The sequence below is a fragment of the Cyphomyrmex costatus genome, unplaced genomic scaffold, assembly GCF_001594065.2.
Source record: "Cyphomyrmex costatus isolate MS0001 unplaced genomic scaffold, Ccosl1.0 scaffold506, whole genome shotgun sequence".
NCBI lineage: Eukaryota > Metazoa > Arthropoda > Insecta > Hymenoptera > Formicidae > Cyphomyrmex > Cyphomyrmex costatus.
Genome location: NW_017279319.1, coordinates 130,490 through 155,836, shown reverse-complemented (window position 1 = coordinate 155,836; position 25,347 = coordinate 130,490). Strand labels below are relative to the sequence as shown.

At 39.9% G+C, this 25,347-nt stretch overlaps 2 protein-coding genes across 2 annotated transcripts in view; one reads left to right on the top strand and one right to left on the bottom strand.

Annotated features, from left to right (window-relative positions):
• The window catches only part of LOC108778685 (collagen alpha chain CG42342), a 164,347-nt gene extending 142,293 nt beyond the window's left edge, over nucleotides 1-22,054 (top strand). The window contains exons 11-26 of the mRNA XM_018545924.1: nucleotides 1,160-1,286; nucleotides 3,195-3,283; nucleotides 4,574-4,663; nucleotides 4,749-4,793; nucleotides 5,459-5,485; nucleotides 5,658-5,693; nucleotides 6,881-6,985; nucleotides 7,660-7,704; nucleotides 8,415-8,477; nucleotides 15,285-15,311; nucleotides 15,563-15,616; nucleotides 16,211-16,237; nucleotides 18,294-18,329; nucleotides 19,653-19,787; nucleotides 20,800-21,074; nucleotides 21,984-22,054. Coding sequence (XP_018401426.1) covers nucleotides 1,160-1,286; nucleotides 3,195-3,283; nucleotides 4,574-4,663; nucleotides 4,749-4,793; nucleotides 5,459-5,485; nucleotides 5,658-5,693; nucleotides 6,881-6,985; nucleotides 7,660-7,704; nucleotides 8,415-8,477; nucleotides 15,285-15,311; nucleotides 15,563-15,616; nucleotides 16,211-16,237; nucleotides 18,294-18,329; nucleotides 19,653-19,787; nucleotides 20,800-20,925 — 1,032 coding nt within the window. The 3' untranslated portion in view covers nucleotides 20,926-21,074; nucleotides 21,984-22,054. The remainder of the gene's footprint in view (nucleotides 1-1,159; nucleotides 1,287-3,194; nucleotides 3,284-4,573; nucleotides 4,664-4,748; nucleotides 4,794-5,458; nucleotides 5,486-5,657; nucleotides 5,694-6,880; nucleotides 6,986-7,659; nucleotides 7,705-8,414; nucleotides 8,478-15,284; nucleotides 15,312-15,562; nucleotides 15,617-16,210; nucleotides 16,238-18,293; nucleotides 18,330-19,652; nucleotides 19,788-20,799; nucleotides 21,075-21,983) is intronic.
• Nucleotides 22,055-23,158: 1,104 nt separating this feature from the next.
• The window catches only part of LOC108778673 (putative peptidyl-tRNA hydrolase PTRHD1), a 6,615-nt gene continuing 4,426 nt past the window's right edge, over nucleotides 23,159-25,347 (bottom strand). The window contains exon 2 of the mRNA XM_018545910.1: nucleotides 23,159-24,575. Coding sequence (XP_018401412.1) covers nucleotides 24,402-24,575 — 174 coding nt within the window. The 3' untranslated portion in view covers nucleotides 23,159-24,401. The remainder of the gene's footprint in view (nucleotides 24,576-25,347) is intronic.

Genomic DNA, 25,347 nt, shown 5'->3' with positions numbered 1-25,347 from the left:
GTTAGCGAGTAGTGATCCTCGGCGTGTAGTGTACGTAGCTTGTGTAACTAATTTGTGTTTATGTAGTGAGTAACACCACCCCACTACTCTCCCCCGTGTATCGGTTCGATTCACTAATCACTAATAACCACTACTACCCCTGGCTTGTTGTTGTGTTGAGGCTCTCGCAACTCTATCGACTGGCGATCGCAAGCGCCTGCAGGCTGTCGCGTAAGTATTTAAGATCCTGTCAAAGTTTGTAGCTTATATTGCCGCGACTGTGGTATCTCTTTCTCTCTCTTTCTATGCTAATTTTCGCGCGATATTAATATTTTTATCTATTTTTATTTAATATTTTTTCTGTCGGTTCCTATCCCTCGTTCACTTCCTCTCTCTTTCTCTCTCGCATAACATTTCGTATATTTTCAATGAACCACATTTCGTAAATTATATGTATAATTAAAATTTTAATTTTCTGAATTTAAAGGACTCCTTTATGTGTTTTTGTTACAACTTGTTAATTAACACGGTATAAATCATATCACGTTACATTTTAACGATCCATGTAAATTGAAAGGTTTTATTGCTGCGTAAATGTACGTGGAACTGCCGATATGTAATAAGTTAAAATTTATGGGATACCTTTCTGCGTTTTGCGAACAAGAAAGGATCCTATTAAGCAGTAGGACTGGCTCTACAGGTTGTAATTATGAGAATAGACTATAAATCATATAGATGTTATCGTATCACGAGAGAGAAAGAGATACATTAGTAGTCCTTAATTTTCTATTAAATTTGAACCCTAACTAACGAATCCTTCGTAGTCGCATGAGTATTAGTAGTCGTTGTCTACGTCATGAAGTAAATTTATTTAGAGTGTGTTTAATTGTGTAGTACAAAAGTAGATGTGCACTGACGATCTTGACACTGATGATCTTAAGGTAAAAAAGATATTCAATTATGAGGTTATCATTTAAAATTAAATTGTGGAAATTGACCAGGCATGAAGTATCAAGATCGATCAAATTAATTGACGTAGATCTCGAAAGTCCATCCTCTCCTCCTCTCCCTCCTCTCTGAAACAAGACAAATTAACGCTTCGTTAGAAGCAAAAATGAAAAAGAAATTGACAGCGCACATGGAGGACCTGGTTGGATCTGACCTTGCAGTGTCATTGTAGGGTTTCAAGGGTGAGAGCGGTTTGGCATTGGCGAGGGGTGCCCCCGGCCTGCCGGGTCCGAAGGGTGAGTCCGGCGAACGGGGTTACCGGGGCGAAAAGGGCGCCATGGGAGATGCGGGTTTACCAGGTAGATTATCATTCTATCGCGGCGGGAAAAGTTGACGGTAAAGGACGAAAGATAAGCACCGAAAAAAGCGATCGAGTTCTCTTATTCCTTGTGGAGTTATTCTCCCATAAAAATACGCGTTTTCTTCATACATACCTTTGGTCGCGCCTTTCCGTCCCCATGTACTCGGACAAAAAATCCGAGAATTACAGAACTCGTATAATCTTTCCTAAGACGATGATTAGCAGGATAAATTGCCACGTCTTCTTTCAGAAGATAATCCGCGCTCGACGACGATTAATGTCACCAATCAGATTTTATCGCTAAATTTTTTATTTTCTTTTTTTCCATTATTTCTTTTTTTTTTAGTTGATTTTTTTATTAGTTAACATTCGATACGAGAAGCTTTAAAATTCATGGTATATCGAGTTTCTTCTAGGAAAATAAACAGGCAAATATTCGTTATACGGTTCGTTTATTGAGCCATCAATGGCACCGCACCTTTTTCCGAATATTTTTGCATATAATCGTATGAAAGAATAATGTCTCATAGTTTCAAAATGTATACCAAATGAATTCGATCGTAATATTAAAGAATCTTATTTTTCTATTTGATTATGCAAACAGAGAATAATGCGGGTCCACTGAACACGGGCGTGAGATCAGTTCAGGTTTCTTGTTTAACTTTTCGAAGATATGTAATAGCAAAACGATTCGAAAAGTTCCCTTGCAAAACTTGAAAACGACCCTGCGTTAGCCCCTGAGGAAAAAGAATTCGAAGGCTGTGCCCTCGATTTTCTTCCGGTAATGCGCGTCAACTTCGCCTTCCGTGAAAAATTTTAATCAAAAGTTAATAACGTCGATCGTTCGATATAGGAAATTAAATATTAATCCGCTTCGTATCGAATTGGATATTTAATTAAACGTGTTTTCTAAAAGGATCATCGGGCGATCGATATTTATCACTGCTATGTGTGACGTTGCGAATATTATTGCGCATTTAGCAGCAAACGTTGAGGGATTGTTAACGTGACAGTCTTTTGATAAATGCTTTTCGTGATGTCAATCATGGGTATCGGCAGACAATGCAAAAGATATTAATGTGGTAATAATATTTCATTCACTGCCACTTTAAAACCAGTTATTACAAATTAAACATATGTTTTGTTATGATTTGCAAAATTACTCTTTATTTTTTCATCATTAACCCGTAATAGGAACATATTTTTTATGACATAAAACGAACATGTGTTCCTTGGAACCCACTATTTTTATTATATTATTAGTTTTTGCAATTTTTGTTATTAATTTTATTTAGTTTTGTTATTAGTTTTATTTTCTTTAAGAATTGAAACAATTGAAACTTAGCACAAATATGATAGTACGATAAATAATTAGCTTGTTTTATTTTCTTTATTAATTTTATATCATTTTTTAAATATATAATACATTGGAATTTAGCATAAGTATAGTACCAAAATTAGTCTACATGAACAGAACAAAATGATGAAAACATGGTCGTGAAACATAAAATTATTCCAAATCATTACATTCGCTATGGTATATAAAATCCACATGTCCCAGTTACGGGTTAAAAAGAACACGCGATCCGTATGCATGTTCAACAATCTCCGATATTTAGAGCAACAATAAACGTCGAGTGTCTGTGGATATCTCTCGAGTGAGCCGTTTCACCGAAACGCGATAAACACGCCGGAAGTATTCCCGGCACGGGGAAATCGCTCGGAGCAAAATGAAGTCGGGAGCGGAAAAACGGAAGGCGAAGTGGGCAATGCGCGGGGGTTTTCTTGCCACGTGCGCGTTTACGGAATTGCGGAGCGTCATTGATCGCGCTCACGCGCGCGAATTAATCTAACTTCGGCGAGCTCGAGCAACCGAGCAGCTCACGGTCGGCAAATTCGCTTTCAGGGCCCAAGGGAGAGATGGGACTGCAGGGCTTGCAGGGGCTCAATGGAACCGACGGCGATCCTGGTATCCAAGGACCCCCCGGATTACCGGTAAGTGGGACGCAAATGAGAAATGGTTCCCCCAAATCTCCTCGTCTTCTACACCCTTCAGGGTGTAATATTCGAGAAACGTTATGGCCACCGTGTTTTACAAAGGTGACGAAAATTTAATATCCCTCGCGTCGTTGGACTTTTGCATAATGCCAGCGTATTTTACGTTGCAATGATTGTTGAATCAAGTTGAGCAAATGCGAGAGAAAACCTCTCGAGAATTGTAGGAAAACAAATTTATATAGTATTATGTACTTATTGTGCGCTATATATTTTCTGCTGTATTTTTAAGATTCATTTTTCTTTCGATCATCAATATATCGCCTCCTTACCTCAAAAATGTTACAAAAAATGTGATTTTCGAGTTATTATTATAGATGAGTTAAGTAAACATTATCAATTATTAAAAGTGAACTATCTTTATTTAAAAAATCATCAAAATCGACTTTAAAAAAAAAAACGGTTTTTCAAGGTTATGAAATAAAAATGAAAAAATCAATTTATGAAAGAATTAATTTCTTTTTCCCGATATATTTAATAATTTTCTACCAAGCTTTGCCTTTTCTGAAAAACTTAATTTTTTACTTCAATGATACAAAAAGCGCATTATTATATAAAATTTTAATAAATTTTCTCCGTTCCGTTAATAATAAATAATTGAGTATTTTGAGAATTATACTGAATATATCTGTTATATTTCTACACAATCGAATACTTGCGTTGTCCAAAGAGACATTTAAAAAACTATTAAACGCGTTATATTTCAACAAGGATATATTTGCAATATATCTAACAAGTATTGTAATACCTATTTGCAAAATATCCCTTCCGCACTGCGCGCTGAACTCCCACATAATAATACCTGTAACATTATATAATATATCGACGCAATTTTCAGTTGCGTTTATACTATAATGTTACGAATGTTATGAGTTAAATCTAATTAATGTACAAGCTCGATATTACGTAATACAAGGGGAAGTTTTTTAAAAGAAAGATTAAGGAAGAGAATAAAAAATAAAAATACAACCACAATATGTACGAATACATTACATATAAGCATATAAAGAATACGGTTAAAGAGTTTCTGTTTGGGATAGTAATAATTACATAAAAATTCCTAAATACATTTATTCAATCAGACTACATATTTCAGTTTTACAACACAATCATTTAATTGAAGTAATAATGTCCAGAAATTAACTTTTGATCGTCGAATTGACGCTACTAATACATTTAAAGAATAAAGTTGTAATATGTTGTTTTATGTATGTTTGTCCCTTATTTCAGGGAATATCTGGACCTAAAGGTGAAAAGGGCGACTACGGCGACATTGGTCCCCCCGGCCTTATGGGACCTCCGGGTCTACCCGGCCCACCGGTACGTAAATGATCTTAAACGTCATAGCCTCAATGACCCTTCTTATCATAAATATTTCATCTTATGTGATTCTACTTGTCGACAGGGCTATCCTGGGCTGAAAGGCGAAAAGGGAGAGAAAGGTGAATCGGTGAGTTTATCAAATTCTATTACTAGCGTGGATTGTTGCTGCGAAAATTAATGTGATGCCAATAATTCATCTTTCGATAAAGAAATAATAAAAACTTAATTTATATAATATATGATAAAACTATAATAAAAATGATTTAGAAATAAATTATATAAATATAGACAATGTGAATTATACAATAAGAGAAGTGGATAAGTAATTATATTGTATATCACAAATTGATATAAACATTTTTATTTAATATCTCTTTAACTTGTATATTTTTAATTACATTTTTATTATTTTATCTTTTTAATATCTTGACCTAATTCGAATCATGGCTACAATAATCGTATGAAATATGATCTCACCGGAATGATTTTGCAGAAATTAGTTTTATTCAGGATCCAATCAATTTAAACAAGATTCTATTATCGAAGAATAATACCTATATCTTTTACGGACGATCGTCCGATAAATGTAGCTGCCATGATTTCGATTGCGAAGTTGCCGCATCTTCCATAAATGCCATCATATTTTCGTCACAATAGTTTCACGATCGATCGCAGTTTCGGTGCGATTGCGATAACACCAGAACTGCGATTTCGACGCAGGCGTGCGTTAGGCAGTATCTCACGATAAAATAAATTTCTTTTCATGGCGGGACATCGACCTTCCACCCATAGAAGTACAAAAAGCTCAGGCGAAGACAGGTATGTGACAGTTTGTATCTGATATCTTCGTGCCTTCATCCTCGATCGCGCGACAAAAGACTCGCCCTTGATCGGAGAAGGATGCACGAAGGAAAATCGTTAATGTTACAATGAATAGTGTAACGTGATAGTAATACAGTATGTATGAACACGAATGCGCGTTTGTTCGCAGGGAGACGGCACGTTCGAGATGAATGCCGGAGAAGTGGTAAGTTAACTCACGAAAAAGCATCCGTTTCTCTCACGAATGCTAGTTACTGTAATATACGATAACGTCCGGTTTGTAAAAAAAAAAATAAAAATACGGCGGACAATATTACTTCGCTTCCGTGTTGTCTGTTCGAGCGGGTTTTAAATTTTCGGTCGCGCCATTGCGACATCGACTTTGTGCTCCGTTATGGCCGCGTTTTATGTAGTTATGTAACCCTTTGCGGCACGATTTATGGGGATTATAAAGCAATTCGCTCAAAGCCGTAAAAATTGTCGAACAAAATCCGTTTTTTCTCCTCGATTTTATGATACATTCAGTCATGTCGGAATTTTTAGGAAAATAAAATGCAACAATAATTTACTTTTTTCTAATTATTTTTTTATTATAATTTTCAATTAAAGTTAAAATCATTTCTTTTTTATATCAAATTTTATTGGACCGTGAAAATTTAAACCAAATAAATACCGATGAGAACATGCCGTAACGATCAAGCTAGATCTCGGGTGCTTCTATATAATGCGTGATGTGAATTTATATACTACGTTTGTAGATTTTTAATTGCGCGCCGAATTGTTTTTTTTTAATTGTTCTTTTTTATAATTATAGTCAATCAAAATACCTCTATAACAGTTTTAGATCTCAAAAATTAATTCGTTACGGAGGAACAATCTTTTTTTCATCGATAGTAAAAAGGCATGATGCGATTTTTCGTGCTAAATAATCTAGTGAATTATGAGAAATTCTGTATTCTATTATATATAGGACGCGCGTTCAGATTCCCACCCAAGTGGTTCTCAGACATCATTTTATTCTTGTTTAATATTCGGTGAACAAAAATAAAATAATCTTTAGATTTTAGATAACACTCGGGTAGGAATCTAAACATAGTCTTGTACGGTGCAATTTTAGTGGTTATTAATAATAGCTGCGTTGAACAGAAAAAGCAGCTCTGTAACTGCAGTTGGTAGATTCTTTAATGTGATTGATATAAATCCAGTGAGAAATAAAAAACAAGACCAATCACATTAAAGGATTTTACAACAGTTGCAAAGAGAGGAAGAAAGCTGCTTGTTCTCCTGAACGCGCCTATTGAATCGTATGTGATATAGGACGAAAAATCACATTGTGTGCCTCTGATTTAAGTATCGATAATATTTAATTCGTGATATTATTGATGTATACAGATAATGGGCCCGCCCGGACCCCCAGGACCTGCTGGTATTCCCGGACTGCAGGGCCCACCCGGAATCAAGGGTGACAGAGGACACGATGGCGCCAAAGGCGATTCTGTCAGTAACCATTACCTATCTATTGTCCGCGTGTATAGAATATGAAAGCAGTTATGCGCGTTCGCGTTCGCGCGATGGGAAACGAATGTTGATTTCTCTCTTTGAGATTGCAGACATCGAATAACAAAATCGATCTGTTTGCATCGTTTAGTTTTGTTCGCAAAACCATCGCGAAAAACCTTTTATACATCAAGCTTTATATTTTTATTTATCTCCGTCATACTATCGCTGAATTTAGGGAACGTAACAACTACAACGAGTCCGGTTATGATCGCAATAATAAATAGCGTTATTTTTTCACGTTTATTAGTTTAGTCCGTGCTGCAGCGAACAAAAGTTTACAACGCGCTAACTAACAGGATTAAAAAAAAAATCATTCTCTTTTGTGAACATTTTAACTTTCTCTTTTTTACACTATATAGTGACGATATGAAAAGTAAATTACAGTCGAGAAAGATGTTCGTTCTGATCGCAAAATAATAGGAGACAAAAAGGGCCGCAGACGTAGTTGAGAACCCTTCGTACGCGAGAAAGATCGCGTTTGCGATGTGACTCCCGAGGCGTGAAGCTATTCACGCCGGTGATCTTTGAGATCACCTTTTTGCGTGCGCGACACCATCGCGATGCGGACAAGCCCGTTCTCACGCGTCGCTCTTTCTTTTTTCACGTTGCAGGGAGAAAAGGGTGCCAAAGGGGATCCTGGTCCGATGGGACTGCCCGTACGTATTTTCTCTCCAGATTACACACAGCATGCACTCAAACACACGCACACATGTGTAGCCTTAAGCGCGCTCTAAAAAGAAATGCGGATACAGGACGCACAAAGGCAGATAGAACGCAGACGGGACCCCCCGAACGTTCTCGGAAAAAAAAACTGTCCTGTGTCCTTTGCTTTTTCTGCAAAAAAAATCGCGCTCCGAAAAAATTCCGAACGTTGCGTTGTTAGCGTTAGTATCTCTTTCAGTCCATTTTGTGAGTTTACTGCAATTTTTCGATACATTTTTTCGTCTAAAAACAGAAAAACAACGTTGTTTATTTTTTTTTATCAACACACTAAAATATATGATACACAATATTTCTTCCTTCGCTCTTTATCAGTGAAAATTTTGGGACTGAAAGAGTCGTAGGGTATTGTGGCACGTGGTAATTAACGAATTGGACTTTATCGCCAGAACGAAGTAGGTACACGAGAAAGAAAGACGGGAGGAGGCGTGCGCACAATGTTACGAAGGTATACGCAATCTCTCTGCATGACAAAAAGACCGAATACAAGTTAGATCCTGCATATATCCTCCTCCGAGCGACGGAAAAGTCGCGCGCTTGATCACCACCTGCGAGACCCGCGCCGGCCGCCGTGCGCGGGGTCGCCAAACCGCGTCGAATGCGGCGGCGAGACATGCTGATGGGCATTCTGTCTATCTACTTTCAGGGCCCCATGGGACTGAGGGGAGAGTCCGGAAAGCCCGGGGATTCCGGGAAACCTGGCGCCATGGTAAGAACGCGGACCTCCCGCTCCTAACGTCATCGTAACTTGGCGTCGCCGCCGCGGAATTCGCTGATAAGCCGATAAGTGCGCTCACATTATCGCGCGACGCAGCCTGGCGAAAAGCGTGCCTCTCGATCGCCTCTCGAGTACGCTTTACTTCTGCGTGTACATACGATACATACAAAGGGGCTTAGGGTGAGAGGGAGCGTCGACGAAGCGCGACTGTCGTCACGTCGAGAGTGGCGATTCGAGAGGAGGCGAGCGGACGCCTGGTAAATACTTTGCGCGCGCGAAGACAGTCGCTTTCTACCGACGACGACGACGACTGCCGTTAACGCGTTATAGATCGATAGAATTGCAATCGCGAGGCGTTTAGGACTCTCCAAGTCGACTGGATTCCGTCGAGATGGATCTCGAGCGCCGTCGGTCGGTCTCGTTTACCAGCGAGGTCGCTGCGACTACAGACTCTACGTTCGAGGTGTCTTAACGCGAAGTTCAACGTCAGCCTTCTTCGGAATTGCGGAGACTCGATCCACTTCGGTATGACGGAACGCCGAGGTCGCGCATTTTTCCTCTCGACATCGGGAAATACATTACCGATCGAATCACACACGCGTGTGTTCTTGAAAGAATACGCACCTCGGCGTTGAAAAGTCTTCAACGCCGACGGTGTTCCTTCGCGCCCGACTTCGCTCGAGAACGAAAGCCGAAAACCGGATACAAGTTCCCTACACTGGAAAAAATTTGCTAAATTTTATTACATATTTATTTGAATAGTACTAAGGAAAACATTTACTTAATGAGTAAATAAATATTTACTCAATAAACAAAATGGTATAGCTAAATTAAATCGATGCGGTTTGTATCAAATAAATATATGTTTACATTTAGTAAATATTTACGTAGAACTATTCTAACGAATATTTATTAAATTTAGTATTTTTTCAGTGTATAGCTTGCGATCGTATTTTTCACAGCGTTTACAGGCGTGGAATAGATTCGTCGAGCGATTCGATGTCTAATGTTGGCGACTACAAGAACGTGGAAGGGACGTCTTCCAGGGTATCAAAACTTGTCAAAGAGTTGGCCACACGAAGTGAAAATTACGCCGATCGGCGATATCAGAATGAAGCTGTATATGTCCGGTTTACTGCCTAAAATTATTTTAGAAGACGGATTCTTTGACGAATTTTTGAAGGCATATTTTCGACGTATTCTCTAATTAAATTGCCTGAAATTATTGGCTGAGAAAGAAATTCCGATTCGTCAAAAAATTTGCTGCTAAAATATATCTTTCCGAGATCATCCCTGTATGTTCAATGCCGTGTATACCGCGGAGCCGCTTACTCTGCAAAGAGTTTAAACCAGATTTGGTGAAATCACGTTAATGAATTAATTAATTCGCGGGCAAAGAGACCGCGATACACCACGTGTTCGCTTTAACGAGGTCTATGACATTTGGTTTATGCCACTTTCAAAGTGAGCTGCTCGGTCCACGCGTTAATGCTACCATCCGTCCTCTTAACTTACTCTGCATGTTGGCTTGATAAGCAAGCCGTTCGCGCCGACCGAGAACAGATACTCGATCGTAGACACGAGTACTCAGAGTTTTGATGGATCTAAAAATGATCCGAACTTCGCCGTCCCGCTAAATTTTGTGTCATCAGTGTATACGAAAAGAAGCGTACGGACGCCGTTTCTCCGAACAAGTCATTAGTGTAAGCATGTAAGGACTTCTCGATCTTATCGAATTAAATGCGAAAACGGTGCTTTAATTATCGCACTATTGCAGCATAGCAGAGTAAAAGTATACGACATTATTTCATCGCATTATATATACGAAATATATTCGTGTACTATATTTCGCGATATTTTATCCCCTCGAATCGCATTCGATAAATTTGCGTACGTTTTACATAAAACTTGAGGAGCGTGCTTTTTATTTAGAGCTCAATTTTTATTTAAAACAAAATATATTTTACAAACGTGATAAGTTAGAGAAGAAAGAACAAAATTAGATGAAGGCGCAGTTTTACTGATCTAGAAGTGTCGAAAAAAAAGTACAAGTTTTATTTTCGTCTAAACTAATTTGACGAGCCTTGAGAAACAATTTTCAGTCTGTCCCTTGTCTGGCAAGATCTACTTTTCCGTTGTGCCTCTCTTGAGAATAATTCAGTCGGCTTGTACTTAACGAAAGCTCGCTCTCGCAGCATTGCCGGCACCTAATAATAACCCAGCCATTTATCATGATTCCTCTTCGTTCTACATTTCTTCGTAGCATTCCAGTCGCATTTCACGAATCATCAAGAATTCCGCACAGTTACATGGGAAGGGAAATTCCGCAAGATATATTGATGAAGGGGAAAAAGGGGGAAAGAAATAGAAGGGAATAAAAATTAAGACTCCCGATCACATCGCTATTGTACTAAATTGTGACGTCAAAAGCGAGAAATCGGACGTGATCCTTTCTCTTTTGCGGTAGAAGTTAAAGTATAAATATAAAAACAAAATTCATATCGAGGTACAGGTATCGCGTTAAAAATTTTTCCTGATTACTCGTTGCTGGCGTCAGGATAGCTTCATCAGGAACATCGATAACGTCTCTCATCATCCAACACTGCTCGATCAGGACGCGAACGTTGATAAAAACGTTGATTGACAATTAAATTCGCTAAAAGCGGCTTCTCGCGCAGAGTACAGCTGGATGCGTTCTAAATCATCATCGCTTGCATAAAGCTTGCATAAAGAAGCAGCAGCAGTCGAGGCGTGGCAGCGAAAGAGGGAGAACGGTGGGCAAGTGTCGGTGTATTTCGGCTCCCTTTTACATTCGGCAAGCACCTTTTACGAGAATCGTGGGAAACGTCGGTGATATCGCGCGTGAGCATCGGTCGCGAGAAAATTTCATGTTCGCCGTACAGTATAGTAAAACCGTTTCCGAGACTGGCCGCCACGAATAACAAGTAGGAGGTACACCTCGTCCCTCTCTCTCTCTCCCTCTTTCTCTGCCTACTCTTTCGGCTTTTTCGCTCTATTCCGTCGGGTGTACTAACGTGCTATCGATAGTTTGCGATTTTCCTGCGAAACTCTAACGTACAGCTGAGAAACACGGGTGCGTGACGTTTTCATCAATAATAAAGTCGATACGACATGCTGTTTGGCGATATAAACTAGATGTCAACTACATAAACGCTTGGTGGACGCGATTTAACGTTTACGATAGTCAATAATTTCGACAAGCGTTTCTCGGCGACGTGGTCGACAAATTCGGAGTTAACCGATCTTTTGTCCTTTTACGAAAGTGTTTTGCGAATGCTGATAGAAATGTAGAAAGGTTTCGATATCGTGAGTTACGATTCTCGCGTCAGCACGGGGATATCGCAAGATGTGATCACCGGTAGATGATCACTCGGCCTAAGAAGGATCTTATTCGAAGTGTACAACGAGATGCTGCTCCATTAAAGCATCTTTAAAGACGATCTCGATATATCTCGGAAAGTCGAAAATACTAACTACTTCCTGTGAAAGATCCGCGGTTGGTGTGCGGCTCTGATCGCACACGGAAATTGATTTACTCAAAATTGTCCCTTCAATTTTAAAATCCTAGAGATACAACAGATCGCAAGATCGCAAGAATCTCATTCGTGAGCTGGAATTAATAATAATTTTTCCACAGAAATTAATTTTTACACAAGAATTAAATAACAATCAATTGTATCGAAAATGTACTGTTACATCAAGCTTTACGGCACTTTGAGTCGTTTAAATCAACTTCCGCGTTAATCGATCGCACACCATCCTCGGCGTCTAAAAATACAAGGGGCAAGAAGAATCGCGAGAATGTACAGTGTAGAATATACGGTGTTCTCGGCGCGCCGTCACAATCGATGTACCGTATACCACGGACTATACGAGCGGACTACTTCTAACACCCTGTGTACACCCCGATAAATTAACGCAGATTTAGTCTTAAGAGGATAACTGGACGAGAGACTGCGCGAGAGAGCGAAACGAAGCTCCGTCGGACTCCACGCCGACGACCCTATCTGGCGGCAATTCTCCTGTGCGTGTAAAGTTTATGACGCCCACATATACATATTTAATACACGAGCACGAACACGTCATTTATGTATACAAACGCTCACACACGCGCGACACACGAAGGAACGTATGCGTGAAACGAGAAACGCAGTCGCGTCGAGATGCGCAAGTCGAGAGATGTATATAAATATACAGCGATTCTCAATCCTGTCGGTGAAATACATGATTTCTTCGAGACGGTCAAAAACGGAGTTTTCAGTTTTATTAGATACTCTTGCTCGCGCGCGAGTATCTCGTTATCAACGGCGAGGAAGCTGGAGTGTAAATCGATATGGAAACGTCTGTAATTATCGATTCTGTAGGACGAGGATATCTATGTTTGTTTTAAGTCGATTCGATATGCAGTCCCATTCTCGCCGAAATTTCCAGTAACGGGGTACTCGCGAGAGTGAGAGTACCTATTAAAAAGTTCCGTTTTAGTGCGCCGGATGGATCACGAAAGTTCGCCGATGAAACTCGAGAACGCGCTGTATACTCATTTGTATGTGTATGTCTGTAAATGTAAGTACAAGTAAAAGGTGCATATACACACGTAACTGCGTGTCGTGTGCAGGTATACACACACAGGCTGTCAACGTCGTGTCGAAGGTCTCATCACTATACGGATTCGCGTTGACAAACCCGAAAACTCGTCCCCGTAACGAAAACTTGACGAAATCTAATTACGATGATTCCCGATAGTCCAAGATTAAAGGATTTTCCTCGAATTATAAAACTGTACTCCGAGATGCGAGAGCAGCTTATTTTTCAGCTAATTTAAAACGAGTTTTGCCTTAACGAAAATTTCAACTTTACTTGCCAAATATTTGATCTTTTCGCCCGAGCGAAAGTCGACTACGCGATGAAAAACCCCATAATTGGAGGAATGTTTCAGTAGACACAGGAGACACTCTGTGTGCACATATATATATATATATATATATGCATATATATATATGTGTGTGTGTGTGTATATATAGGTATATGTACACACGAATCCTCAGGCGTGTGTGTGCGTGCGTTAATTGTTAAGGCGGCGTTCCTCTTAAGCCGATCAACTTAAGGCGACCTAATTGAATGCGTATGTGAATACTGACTCTAACTGCAGTTTTGTTTTACATTGTCCCGATTAATAAACAGAATGTGCATGTGCCTGTGTCCTTTGCTTCTAAAAACTGCCTACCAAATTAATGCTTTTACACATGATAATCCAGTAACATAATCAGATACCTTTGGCTTCTTTGCATTGTGCTCCGACTGTTTTGCGATCCGGGCCAATCCGGATAACGAGATCTCTGCTCACTTTCGTTCTTCCGTTCTCTCTATGTATTTGCATCTGTTGCAATGGAAAACGATTAAAGACAAGGAGAAAAGTAACAACCAAAAATTAACACGTGTTAATTTGCTGCGACCACGACGGTGGCGTTAATCGGCGGATCGTTCAGACCGGCGATTAATCTTGCTACCTTAGAAATAAGATCGAAAAGAAGGAAAAAAAAAAGAGGATAAGCACGAAGACGCGACGAAGCGTCGACGCGAAGTACGCTCGTTTTTTTTTTCTTTCAACTTTGCTCAAGCTCCCGCTTTACCTTCCACGACGCCGACCGCCCTCGATTGTCAGTCTGTCCCTCTCTCGAGTAGCTCTTTTTCTCTTCTCTCTTTCTCTCTCTCTCTCTCTCTCTCTCTCTCTCTCTCTCTCTCTCTCTCTCTCTCTCTCTCGGTGTCGAGATTAATTTTGATAATACGAAAGCGGGGGTAAAGATTATCTTGCGATGATGGGCCGAAGATGAGTTTCGTAGTTGAAACGCCTGAAGAACGGAAACTAAACGAATCTAATTCAGTACACGCCGAGTGAGAGTTTTATTCGCGGAAGAAATGTTTGCACATCGTTTTTAAGAAATAGCTCGAAGCCATTCTCCATCTCACGAAATTATATATAATAAAAATCCGCAGTTACACCTCAAATATTTACCAAGTATAGGGATATTCGATGTAACAAGAGCGCGAGTACAGAATCCGATAGAAACGCAATTTCGTTACAACGAAAACCGATCGAATATCTCCGGCCAATATCTGTACCGACACATCAAGCGCGATATAGCGCAACTATAACTTAATTTGAAAATCCGAACGAGAGTTTCGAAACTTCCTCGCGTGCGCAGGGAAGCTGCGGGGGGGCGGACGTAACGCGATCGAGAGTTGCAGCTATATATATTTATATAGCGAAACAGCGGCGCTGTGCAAATATTCTTTCTCGCCGAACCGGTAGAATTTTCACGCGAATCGATCGACGTAACGGGAATTAAACCGAGACCCGATCCTGAAACTATAGGGATGTGCGATCACCAGATCGATTCGTTAAAAAGCGATTTTTTTTTTCAAAAAGGTCGCTTCGAAATAGCTCTCTTTGTCAAAAAGAAAGGAAGAAGTAATTTTTTTTTTTTTTACAAAGAAATTGGGTTTTAAATAGCCCCTTTTAGTTGGAAAAATCAATTTTTCGCAAAGTATAGATCAGTTTAAAATCAATATTGTCGATTGGGAAGATCGATCTTTTGGAGATTCGAACATCCCTACCTGAAACACTCGAGGGCGCAGCGACGGTGTCAAAAGGGCGATCTCTAATAATAAAAGTTCCCCTCCGCGACATAGTTTTTAAGTCGCTGTCGACAATATTACACGCTCGATATTATCGATGGGCTACGTCGTGTATCTGACGAGGTTTCCTCTACCTTTCAGGGATCACCAGGATTAGACGGCATGAAGGTGAGCGATCCACGGGATGACCCCGTTTTCACTATATCATTACCTTTCTCGTTCTCGGACCCGCTCTATTTCCGTTCTCGGTGTCTCGTCTCTCGTCTCGTCCCGCGAACCGAAATATATATCAATCAATCAATCGGCCGAAATTAGACCGAGAAAACGCGCGAGCGCGGTTTCATCCTCATTGGCCTTCCTTAACGACGAGAGCGAGCCGAGTTACCAAAATCGCTCGTCATGTTTCTTCGTACTTTCAGGGCGCGCAGGGTGAGCCAGGAACGAAGGGAGAAAGAGGAGATCCGGGATTGCCTGTAAGTCCTATGCTTTATCAAGTATTTATCCACCGTCAAATCTGATCCATCTAACGCGCGATATCGCGCTCGCTTGCGCTCGTGTTTATCGAGATCTCTCGGCTATGTATCTCGAGATTTACCGAGTATTATCCCGAGGCAATCTTGCCCTTCATCAAACAATAATTTTCTCTGGTTTCGCGGTCGGATCGTTCGAGGCGCTCTCGGTAAATATTTTACCGATAGATCTCTCTCTTTATACATTTAAAGTCGATCTCTACGAGGCAATCGAATTCCTTGACAAATAATGCTTCGAATAAACTCTCGATTGGAGCAAAGTCTCCCGCGGTGCACAAACGAGAGGAGACTCGCGGATGCTCTTTCGCGAATTCGATCAAACGTCAATTGTGATTCCGATCGGTCGCCGATCCTTCTCAATCTCTGTTTTATGTCGCTCGCGATCTCTCTCAAGTCCTGTGATCGCCGTGCAGTCACGTACCGAGATCGAGTCATGTCCGAGAAACGGCGTCAAGTTGACTCACTGACTCGATTACATCTCACCGTCGCGTCGTCACGGAGAGACACGCTAACGAGTCGATCTGTGTTTGTCCCCAGGGTACCGACGGGATTCCCGGCGCGGAGGTACAGTTGGCTTTCGATTATCGCTCGTCCTCCGACTGCGCGACTGCGACACAGTCTGACACGGTCTGACCAGCCCGGGGTAACGACGACACATTCCGCCTGATCTACCCCGGGGACTGTCTTGAAAAAAGAAAAAGAAAAAAGAAATCAAAAAGAGCCCTCTCTTTTTGCCTCCTCCGTCCGATTTTGAAGAGAAGACGGAGCAGCGTCTTGCGCCTTTCTCCCTCTTTCGTTCGGAATCTAGTCTCGCAAAATTCTTTTTTTTTTTTTCTTACAACACGTTACCTTTAATTACATATCAAAAGTCATGATTTGCGCAGATAATTTCTTTTAATTTAAGTATTGATAAAACGCTCAACCATGTTGCTTTGCAAGTCGTTTACTTATGGCATAATTCCGACGCGATCGATTTCATCGTTTAATATTTTCGTGTAAGAATGATTAATGTTAGCGCAAAGAAAACCAGGTTATTCAGTGTTGATACTTGATATTATTTGCACGAGTAACTGTTGAATTAGATTTAAGGACTAGATAAGAACTAGGTGGTCCCGTGTGTACCACCTCGTCGGCATATGACCAAGTTAGAGAGGGTCGCACCCGATCAAAATTTACGGCCGAATTATAACGGAGGGGGAAACGCGCAACTCCCTCGTGCTTCTCTCTAGAGTGTCCGGAAGGATGCTCGAGCAGTGCTCGTGTGACCGCTCGATGCGCACCAATGCGAGAGCGTATAAACGGAACGACTCTTGTATGTACCCTCGAATGCACAGGAAGGTACTTGAAGGAGGATAATCTCTTTCATCTCTGAACATACGACAGCTATATCTCACACTGCACGGACAGCTATATTTTCCAACGTGCAAACGTTTCCTTTTTATTATTTAACATTAGAACCGCGAATCTAAATTAACCCAATCGCTATTTAAAGTAAATCTATAGCTTTTTTACGAAGGAAGGTTGTCGTAAAATTACTTGTAATGATTTATGATTATTTATGTAAAGTCATAAAAATCTAAAGCTCTACGTGCAAATCCAAATAAACTGGAGAAGAAAAAGTATCAGATGAATCAAAAGCGCGCATGTAACTCATCAAAATTGATCTTAAATTGACAATAATATTCTCATATATAATCAAAAATATTTTGATTTTGTTTTAAAGATTTTAGATCTTGATTTGATTGAATGTGTATTAATGCAAGATTTTTGAGTCTTGAATTGAGTGCGAAGCAAATACTTGCATCAATACGAATTCAATCAAATCGAGACTAAAATGTTTGAAGCAAGACTACAAATATTTTTATTTATATATGAGCATATTATTAAGAATAGCTTGTTTTTGTGTAGATTAACTTTAATCTCAGTTCAATTTACTTTTCATCTTCTAATTCGAAAAATTAGAAAGAAATGAGTTAAATCGATATTAAAGTTGATCTAAATAGTTGGTCAAAATAAGCATAAATATACATCATTAATATTATACAATATTGAGAGGAAAAAATTTCTAACATGTTAATCTTGCTCGGAAACCTTAATTTCTTTCAAATTTACAATTCTAGAAATAATTTTGTATAAATAATTGTACGTGAAGCTGCAGCTAACAAAATTCTAATTGTTCGAAAAGTTAAACTGAATCTAAAACGGGAAACTCTGTGTTTGTCTCTTTTTCTCTCTCTCTCTCTCTCTCTCTCTTTCTCTCGTATCGGTGCTGCATTTATTGACATCGGATATTCTCGGTTTATTGACGTCTCTCGTCGGAGAGAAGAGCAATAACCAAGTGATCCACTCGAAATGCCGTGCCAGTGGTTCCGGCTGCGAATCGATATGCCACCCTTTCCGCCCCTTACGGCTCGATAGGTGACGGTTGATGGTAACGGAAAAGCTGGCAGTGATCGATATACCGTATACGACATCGCGGTCACACGCGGCACCCTTCCTCGAGCCCCCTTTCGAGCTTGGAAACGCTTTTCTTTCTGGAACGACCGTGCGTCTCGCGCGCGCAAAACGACGGCCAACGTTTACCGAATAAATTCCTTTTGACCGTGTTCACCAATTCCAGGGACCGAAGGGAGAGAAAGGTGCCAAAGGCGAATCTGTGAGTATTGACTTAATTCGAGTAATTCACGTTTTCGACGCGCGTGCTCCGCCGCGCGATTGAACGCGATCCACTCGTTATACCGTCACTCTCTTTCTCTTTTTCTCTCTATTTCTCCTCTCTCTTTCTCTTTCCTCACGAGGATGCGAAAACGATCGTGCGTGATTAGATCGTCCGTATGCTTTACGAAGATTATTTACCGAGCGATAACCGACGGACCGAAGCGCTGAATTCGGATGCAGCTCGCCTCGTAATGCACGTATGTACAATCATACGCATGTATCTTGGCGAGTTAGCGAGAAATTGTTTCATACACGGAGGATCCCTGCCATTAGTTCAATTAGTTTACCTTTACCTTTACCAAAGTCACCGAGTTCGAGATGCCGGACCGACTAGTGGAGCCGAAATTAATTATCATTGGCTCTCTCAAGACTTCGCTTGATTTAACTCGATTTCGAGTTGATCAGATGCTTTGAATTGGGAGGAGATCGACTGCGCGCGTGTCGAGTTTTCATGGCTATTATATGTAAACAATTTGCGCGATTTGTCCTTTCGCATCCTCGTACCTATCTTTTATTCACAACTATTGCTGCAAGCACGTCGGTGGGACTCCTCCGTGCCGCCGCCGACGTCGTCGTCGTCATCGTCGTCGTTCACGACGAGAAGACTGCGGGATCTCCGCGGAGCTACAAGGTCACGAAAAATAGGAAGCGGAGGAAGCTCTAGTTGTAGGAACACGAGGAGAATTTCCTCAACACACGCCCACCATTCCCATCAAGTTCCACATGAGACTAACACACTTTGCGCGTACATAGAAATTTGTAAATATATACATATTGTTATATATATATATATGCTGCTACCACCGTTCCGTGAAAGCGCATAATGACGAGGCGCGAATAATGTTAGAAGTGACGCTAACATTAAACGCTCGAGGAACGAAGTGCCAACGGGAGCACTGTCGCCGTCGCCTCATCTCTTTTTTTTCCTCTAGGAAATCATGTCTCAGCTTTGATGACAGAAAAAATCGTGCCTCGGCGATCCGATAATTACAGTGAATTAAGTCAAAAGGGCACCGGATCGACCGAGGAACGAAAGAGACCTTTCGCAGTAATTATCAATTAAAATCCGTTATAATTAAACTGCGACCCGCGACAGGCTCACCTTCGCTCTTTGTACTCGGCGGGGTATTGTGCACCGGATCGATCAAGTACTATAATGCATAATCCAACAATATTATGCCTGGCCTTATTTGCACGTCGCGTACTTGCATCGGGTGTTTCGCGCTGTCAGAAAGATGATGCATTTCGCGTGTGCGCACAGGGGCCGCCGGGTAAACGCGGCAGAAAAGGCGACAAGGGCAACAAGGGAGATCAAGGTGTTCCAGGATTGGATGCCCCGTGTCCGCTGGGACCGGATGGACTTCCCTTACCAGGCTGCGGCTGGAGACCACCGCAGGTAATCGATAGCTTTATTTTCTTTCGGAGTTTGTGGCTAGAAGGAATTATGAGAATAAAAGTTACGCCGTATATATAATTTCAATTCGTAACGAGATAAATTAATAAAAAGTGTGTTAAGACGAAAATATATATAGATATTGCGAAATCCTTGGGAATATTTCAGATCGTAATTTCAATCAATCGCAACTGTATATTATGCAGTTTTTCACAAAATTAGAACAGTCGCTTTCGCATGAGAGAAACGCGCAGGTGTTCCATTGGATGCTAATTTTGCAATTGAGATAAAATGATAACGCTCCACGAGTCTCCCGCGGATTTCGAAATAATCCTCCGTGGTCCAACTGGAGCTTTGAAGACCCAGGCGAATTTTCAAGTTTGAATTATTCTGCCTCAAATTCGGGCCTGTACCAAAACAAAACGTTTCGGGGTCATATCGTTGTAAAATCATATTCTCAAATGTTGAAAAAGTATACCAGAATTTTTTTCAAATTTTTTTATAGTCTAAAAATGCTTTGAAAAACAATCAGGCAGCAGTGACCCGGTTGAACTAATAAAAAAAAAAAACATTGGACCACGGAGGGTTAACGCTAGAATCGCCGATGATTCCATTTTGGCTCTATTAATTTTTTTTTCTTTTTTACATTAAATATACAGTATAGAATATTAAAATATACTCCTATATAATACAAATAATTCTAACGATACAAATAATATGAAAATAAATCTTCATTCACCGAAAACAGAGATATAACATTACTAAATTGGCACCTTCGACACTTCTAGTAGGATACCGTCGCGTCGGCGATACTAGTGTTAATCAGTTGATAAAGCTTCTGCAAATATTGTTCGGCAAAAGCGAATTGTCCGAGGAAAAACAGATCGCGTTCTTTGCTAGTTATTGCGAGGGTATTATAACAACAGCGCTAATAGTCTACTAATACCAAACGCGGGATAAAAGGGATAGAGAGAAGTAGTGCCGCGGGTACGCTTGGATTCTGGTGTGTGCTTAGCAGGACATCACGAGCACGTCCGCGCCGGCGATCGAGGGTCCTGAGCCCGCGGAGACGGATTACGAGGAACCGGAGGACGAGTACGACGACTATACGGACCCGAACGGGAACCTAGCCGAGCAATAATGCTCGTTTTTGTGCGCTGCCCTAATAACTATCGACAACTACCACCAATACCAACACCATCATCATCACTACCACCAACCACCACCACCACCACCACTGCCACCCTCATCACTCGTCTCACCCCGTTCTCCTAAACTAACGTGATCCTGGTAATTGCGAATCCCATAATAGTACTAACGCAATGCGATGTTCGTCAACAGCTTGGTTTCGCAATGAGATCCTATTTGTACATGCTGCTTCCTAATGCGATATCTATTGGTTGTAATATCGAAGACAAAACGCTGCTTTATGTGTGTTCGAAGCTTAACGGAATCTAACATGCGAGTAGAATTGTGTGTCAGAATCTCTTCTAGATCTATCCCTTTTATATGTAAATTGCTTGCACATTTTCTATGTTCACGATCGCTTACGTTCTTGTTTAGAATTAGACGAATCTCTAATTTTTATTAATTATTAGAAACGCATGTGTAATTACACGCAAGGTTTTTTTTCCTATTTCTTTGCAACTCATTAATGCAATAAGGACAATTTAAAAAGACTTCTACTAAACATAAAAAATTTTGCAAGAATATACAAAAATTATTAAGTAATATATTTTAACATCTTTAGAAAGTATTTGCAAGTATCTGTATATTAAAAAATTGTATATAAATGTTATAACTAACAATTTGATACTTCTATAATATTTCGAAGAAAAGAAATGCGATAGGACACGAATTAACCCAATCGTGTGTATCTAACAGTTAAATACTCACATCCAAGATAAATGTCTTTTTTAATTAATTTTTTAATTAATAGTTTATATATCTGCACGTATAATGATCTGCTCACTTGTGCACTTGTTTCTCTCATTCATACACCGATCTGTACATCCCAAAATTAAGCTGGCAAACTCTCGAAAAGATTTCTAGAAATCTAATGCAACTTCTGTCTTGTGCTCAATGGACGCGTCGAGACTATTCCATTGGGAATAATGATCTTGAGCTTGCTTATGCGAAGAACAATCAATCCTACTTAAAGATAAATGATCGGTGACACTCTTCCGTTTTGCTTTACAGCCAAGGAGCAACATCCTGCGTCAGTGGCTGGAAGAAGAGGAGGATGGGGAGGAGAAAGAGAACGAGCGGCAGTGATGTTGCAAGGACAATAGCGCATTTTTTTCATAAGGACTTCTGTATATCCTTCCGTTCCCGCCTCCGTCTCGTTACGACCGCGTTACGAAAGAAAAAAAAAATATATATATATATACATATTATATATACGCCAAAATAATCATCTTGCCATCGAGAGTGTTGTAAATATGTGTACTTACAGTGTCTAGCGTCCGCAGTGCGTGTACATAAATAATTAGAGCTTACTGCGAATCTATGGTCGTATCGCGACGACGACGATAGTCGTATCGTCGGTTGATACAGTTCACCCGCAAATGTCACACACATAACATATGCACACATACAAAGGTATACGGTGATGGATCCGCGATCGATACCTCTCCGGTTCAGTATGCGAGGAAGAACAGGGAGAAGTCTTCCTGGTGAATTCACGATGATCCTCGTGTGGAAGAATGTCGCGACAGGATTGACGGAAACATTTTGGAGCAAACGGACGAGGAATAATCCAGGAAGAATTGCAGTGCAGTGCGCGAAGGACTTGCGGATGAGCGTGATGGTACGGGATGGGAAAGAAGATACGCGTCTATCGTGCAACTTGAATGCTCTCCGTGCGAATCTTACGGCGACAAGGACACACACTTTCTGCGGATTTTAACGGAGCTACGACGACGAGACACGAGCGAGGAGTGGGGAAAATCGAAACGCACCGATGGATTAGCTTTTAACCGCTGCCTGAAACGCATTTCGTATCCCTTTCTTGTGCTGCAAATATTTTATTTGAAAACTCTCGCCTGATCGTCTTCATATAGATATCCTCATAATTTCCCTTAACTACAATTACACTGAAAAAAATTTTACTAAATCTTACGTATTTCTTGATACATATTTTTTTGACTAGTACTAAATAAACATTTACTCACAGTGAATAAATATTTACTCGAGACTAATAGTTCAATTGATGTATCAAATTTTTATATCTGATAAGTATATGTTTACATTTGGTAAATATTTACTTAGAACTATTAATTCAAGAAAATATTTATTAAAATTAGTATTTTTTTCAGTGTGAAAAGGTTCACCTTTTTAAAGCGTTCTATCTAAAATACAGAATATAAGCAAATTTTCGCCTTGGCGAGTGGTATGAAAAGATTTAAAGTTTTTTTTATCTACAATTCAAATTTCAATACTAATTGTACAGATTGTATCAACCATTTGAAATTGTCGCTTCGGATTCAAATAACTCATTACTGTAGTCGATGGTTAAAAAATTGCACTTCGTAACATGCGATTCAGGTTGCCTTTCAGCTAATCCCGCGGGAGAAACGTACGCCGATCCATGATGTAAGAATATAAGGTTTCATTGCGCATATATAATGGCGAATATAAATTATAATATTAGGAAAAATTTCTTATTGATGGTAAATTTGTAATAGCGACTCAATATTAGCTTGTAACATTTTAGGCTAATTTTCTAATTGGTCATCGACTGCGCATCTCGGGAACAAAACATCTCGTATTCTTACATCATACGCTAATCCATACCTGTGAAGAGACGAGCTTCGCCGCACTTTTACCGTAGAACAACTGTAGACTCGCGCAACGAGGAGCTTTTTGATACGACTAGTTGATTAGTGGCGCGCGATCCTGCGTTATTCCCGTCTAGATTAGAATCATAATCTAATGCTAGTACCATGCGTAATGCACGGAAAAAGAAGGGACTGTACACACGCATTGTCAATACTTGCAAAGTACCGTGGAATAAACCAGTGAGTGTAAATCTTCTCGATGTCAGAATATCGGATCGCCGCAGCGGCGTCTCGCACAACTATGTGCGTTCTCTTTTTTTTTCTATCTCTTCGGACGTTTGTAGTCCCCCAAGCGTAAATATTTTCCATACGGAACGATATCGCTTCTGGGGGAAAAAAAGGGAGAAACGAAGAAGATAAAAAAGATAGAGCCGAGGTGTTGCCCGTTGCAATATTGACGTTCAGAAGCTACGTTCGAGCCACGCGTGTAGAACGCGGCTTATCTCTGGCGCATTGATCTTCTTCGCACTCGAATAGAGTAAAATATAAATGACTTTTTCCTCTGAAGTTAGTATTTATTTCGTTCGAGCGCCGGAAAATCGTATCTCATTTATAGAGCCTCTCAGGGTTGGTCTTTCGATTATCACGAGTTCGGGTGTTCTGAAGTAAAAATTATTGGAGACTTTTCTTCAGCTAGAATCTTTTAGAAGCAACGCCGCGCCGGGAGGATTAATTTGGATTCGGTGTAACATAGAAAGTAACGAGAAACGTTCGATGTTCTTATATCGTAATACATCGTAATACATCGTAATGTGGTATTTATTGCCATTTACATCCGTTACATTTTGAGTAATTTGTACTTCTTAAAATACGACTGCACCTTGTCCTTGGGGTAGGGCTTCGTTACCAGGCACGTCGCGATGTTCTCGGGCTGTTCTATCCACAGCTTGTGCTGAATGTCGTCCTCCTTCAGTTTTGCACACAGCGTCTGCAAACCGGCTTCATCGGCGGCCTATTATTCATACTCGTGATTTCACGTCGTTTTATTCAGTGGTTTGGGAATGATTTGTTTGAGGATTCGAAATATTACAGCATTCGAGATATTTTACGTGGAATAATAGGTAGAGTCGGTTCTTTGTTGCTGCACTCGTCTGCACTGAAATTTTTTTCTCCCTTTTACCATTTTATCTTATTGAGTTTATATCTAGTTAAGTATCTAATATTTAGAAGGTCAATCTCCATGAAATTTTTGTCTCACTGTACCGAGAGAAAAAGATGGTTATAATTATCATAAATAACTATAATTTATAGTAATTTTTTGGAACAATTATATATTTATAGTTGTTTTGATCATGCAAATATAATCAATTGTATATTCATAATATATTGTTTAAAAATCTTGAAGTTTTCCTTAACATATTATTTAGTTTTTATTACCTCATAAATAAGGGAATAAAAAATATAATTATGTTCACTATAATGTCACTTGCATTTAATGAATATTAAATTAAGATTAGTATTATAAGTGGCTTGATTTAAAAAATTATATTAATGAATAATAGAGCTTTAGCCACACGCTAGATATAATAAGCGATATTTATTTAATAATTATATATATAAATACAAATTAAAAAGTGAAAATAGACGTTTCGGCCCTAAAAGAAGCCATCTTCAGTACAAAAATTAATATAATAATGAAGAAAAACAATAACATTATATGATATATTTTTTGGTTATACATGATGCGAATCTGAGTCGTTATTCCGATTACAATTTTTATACAT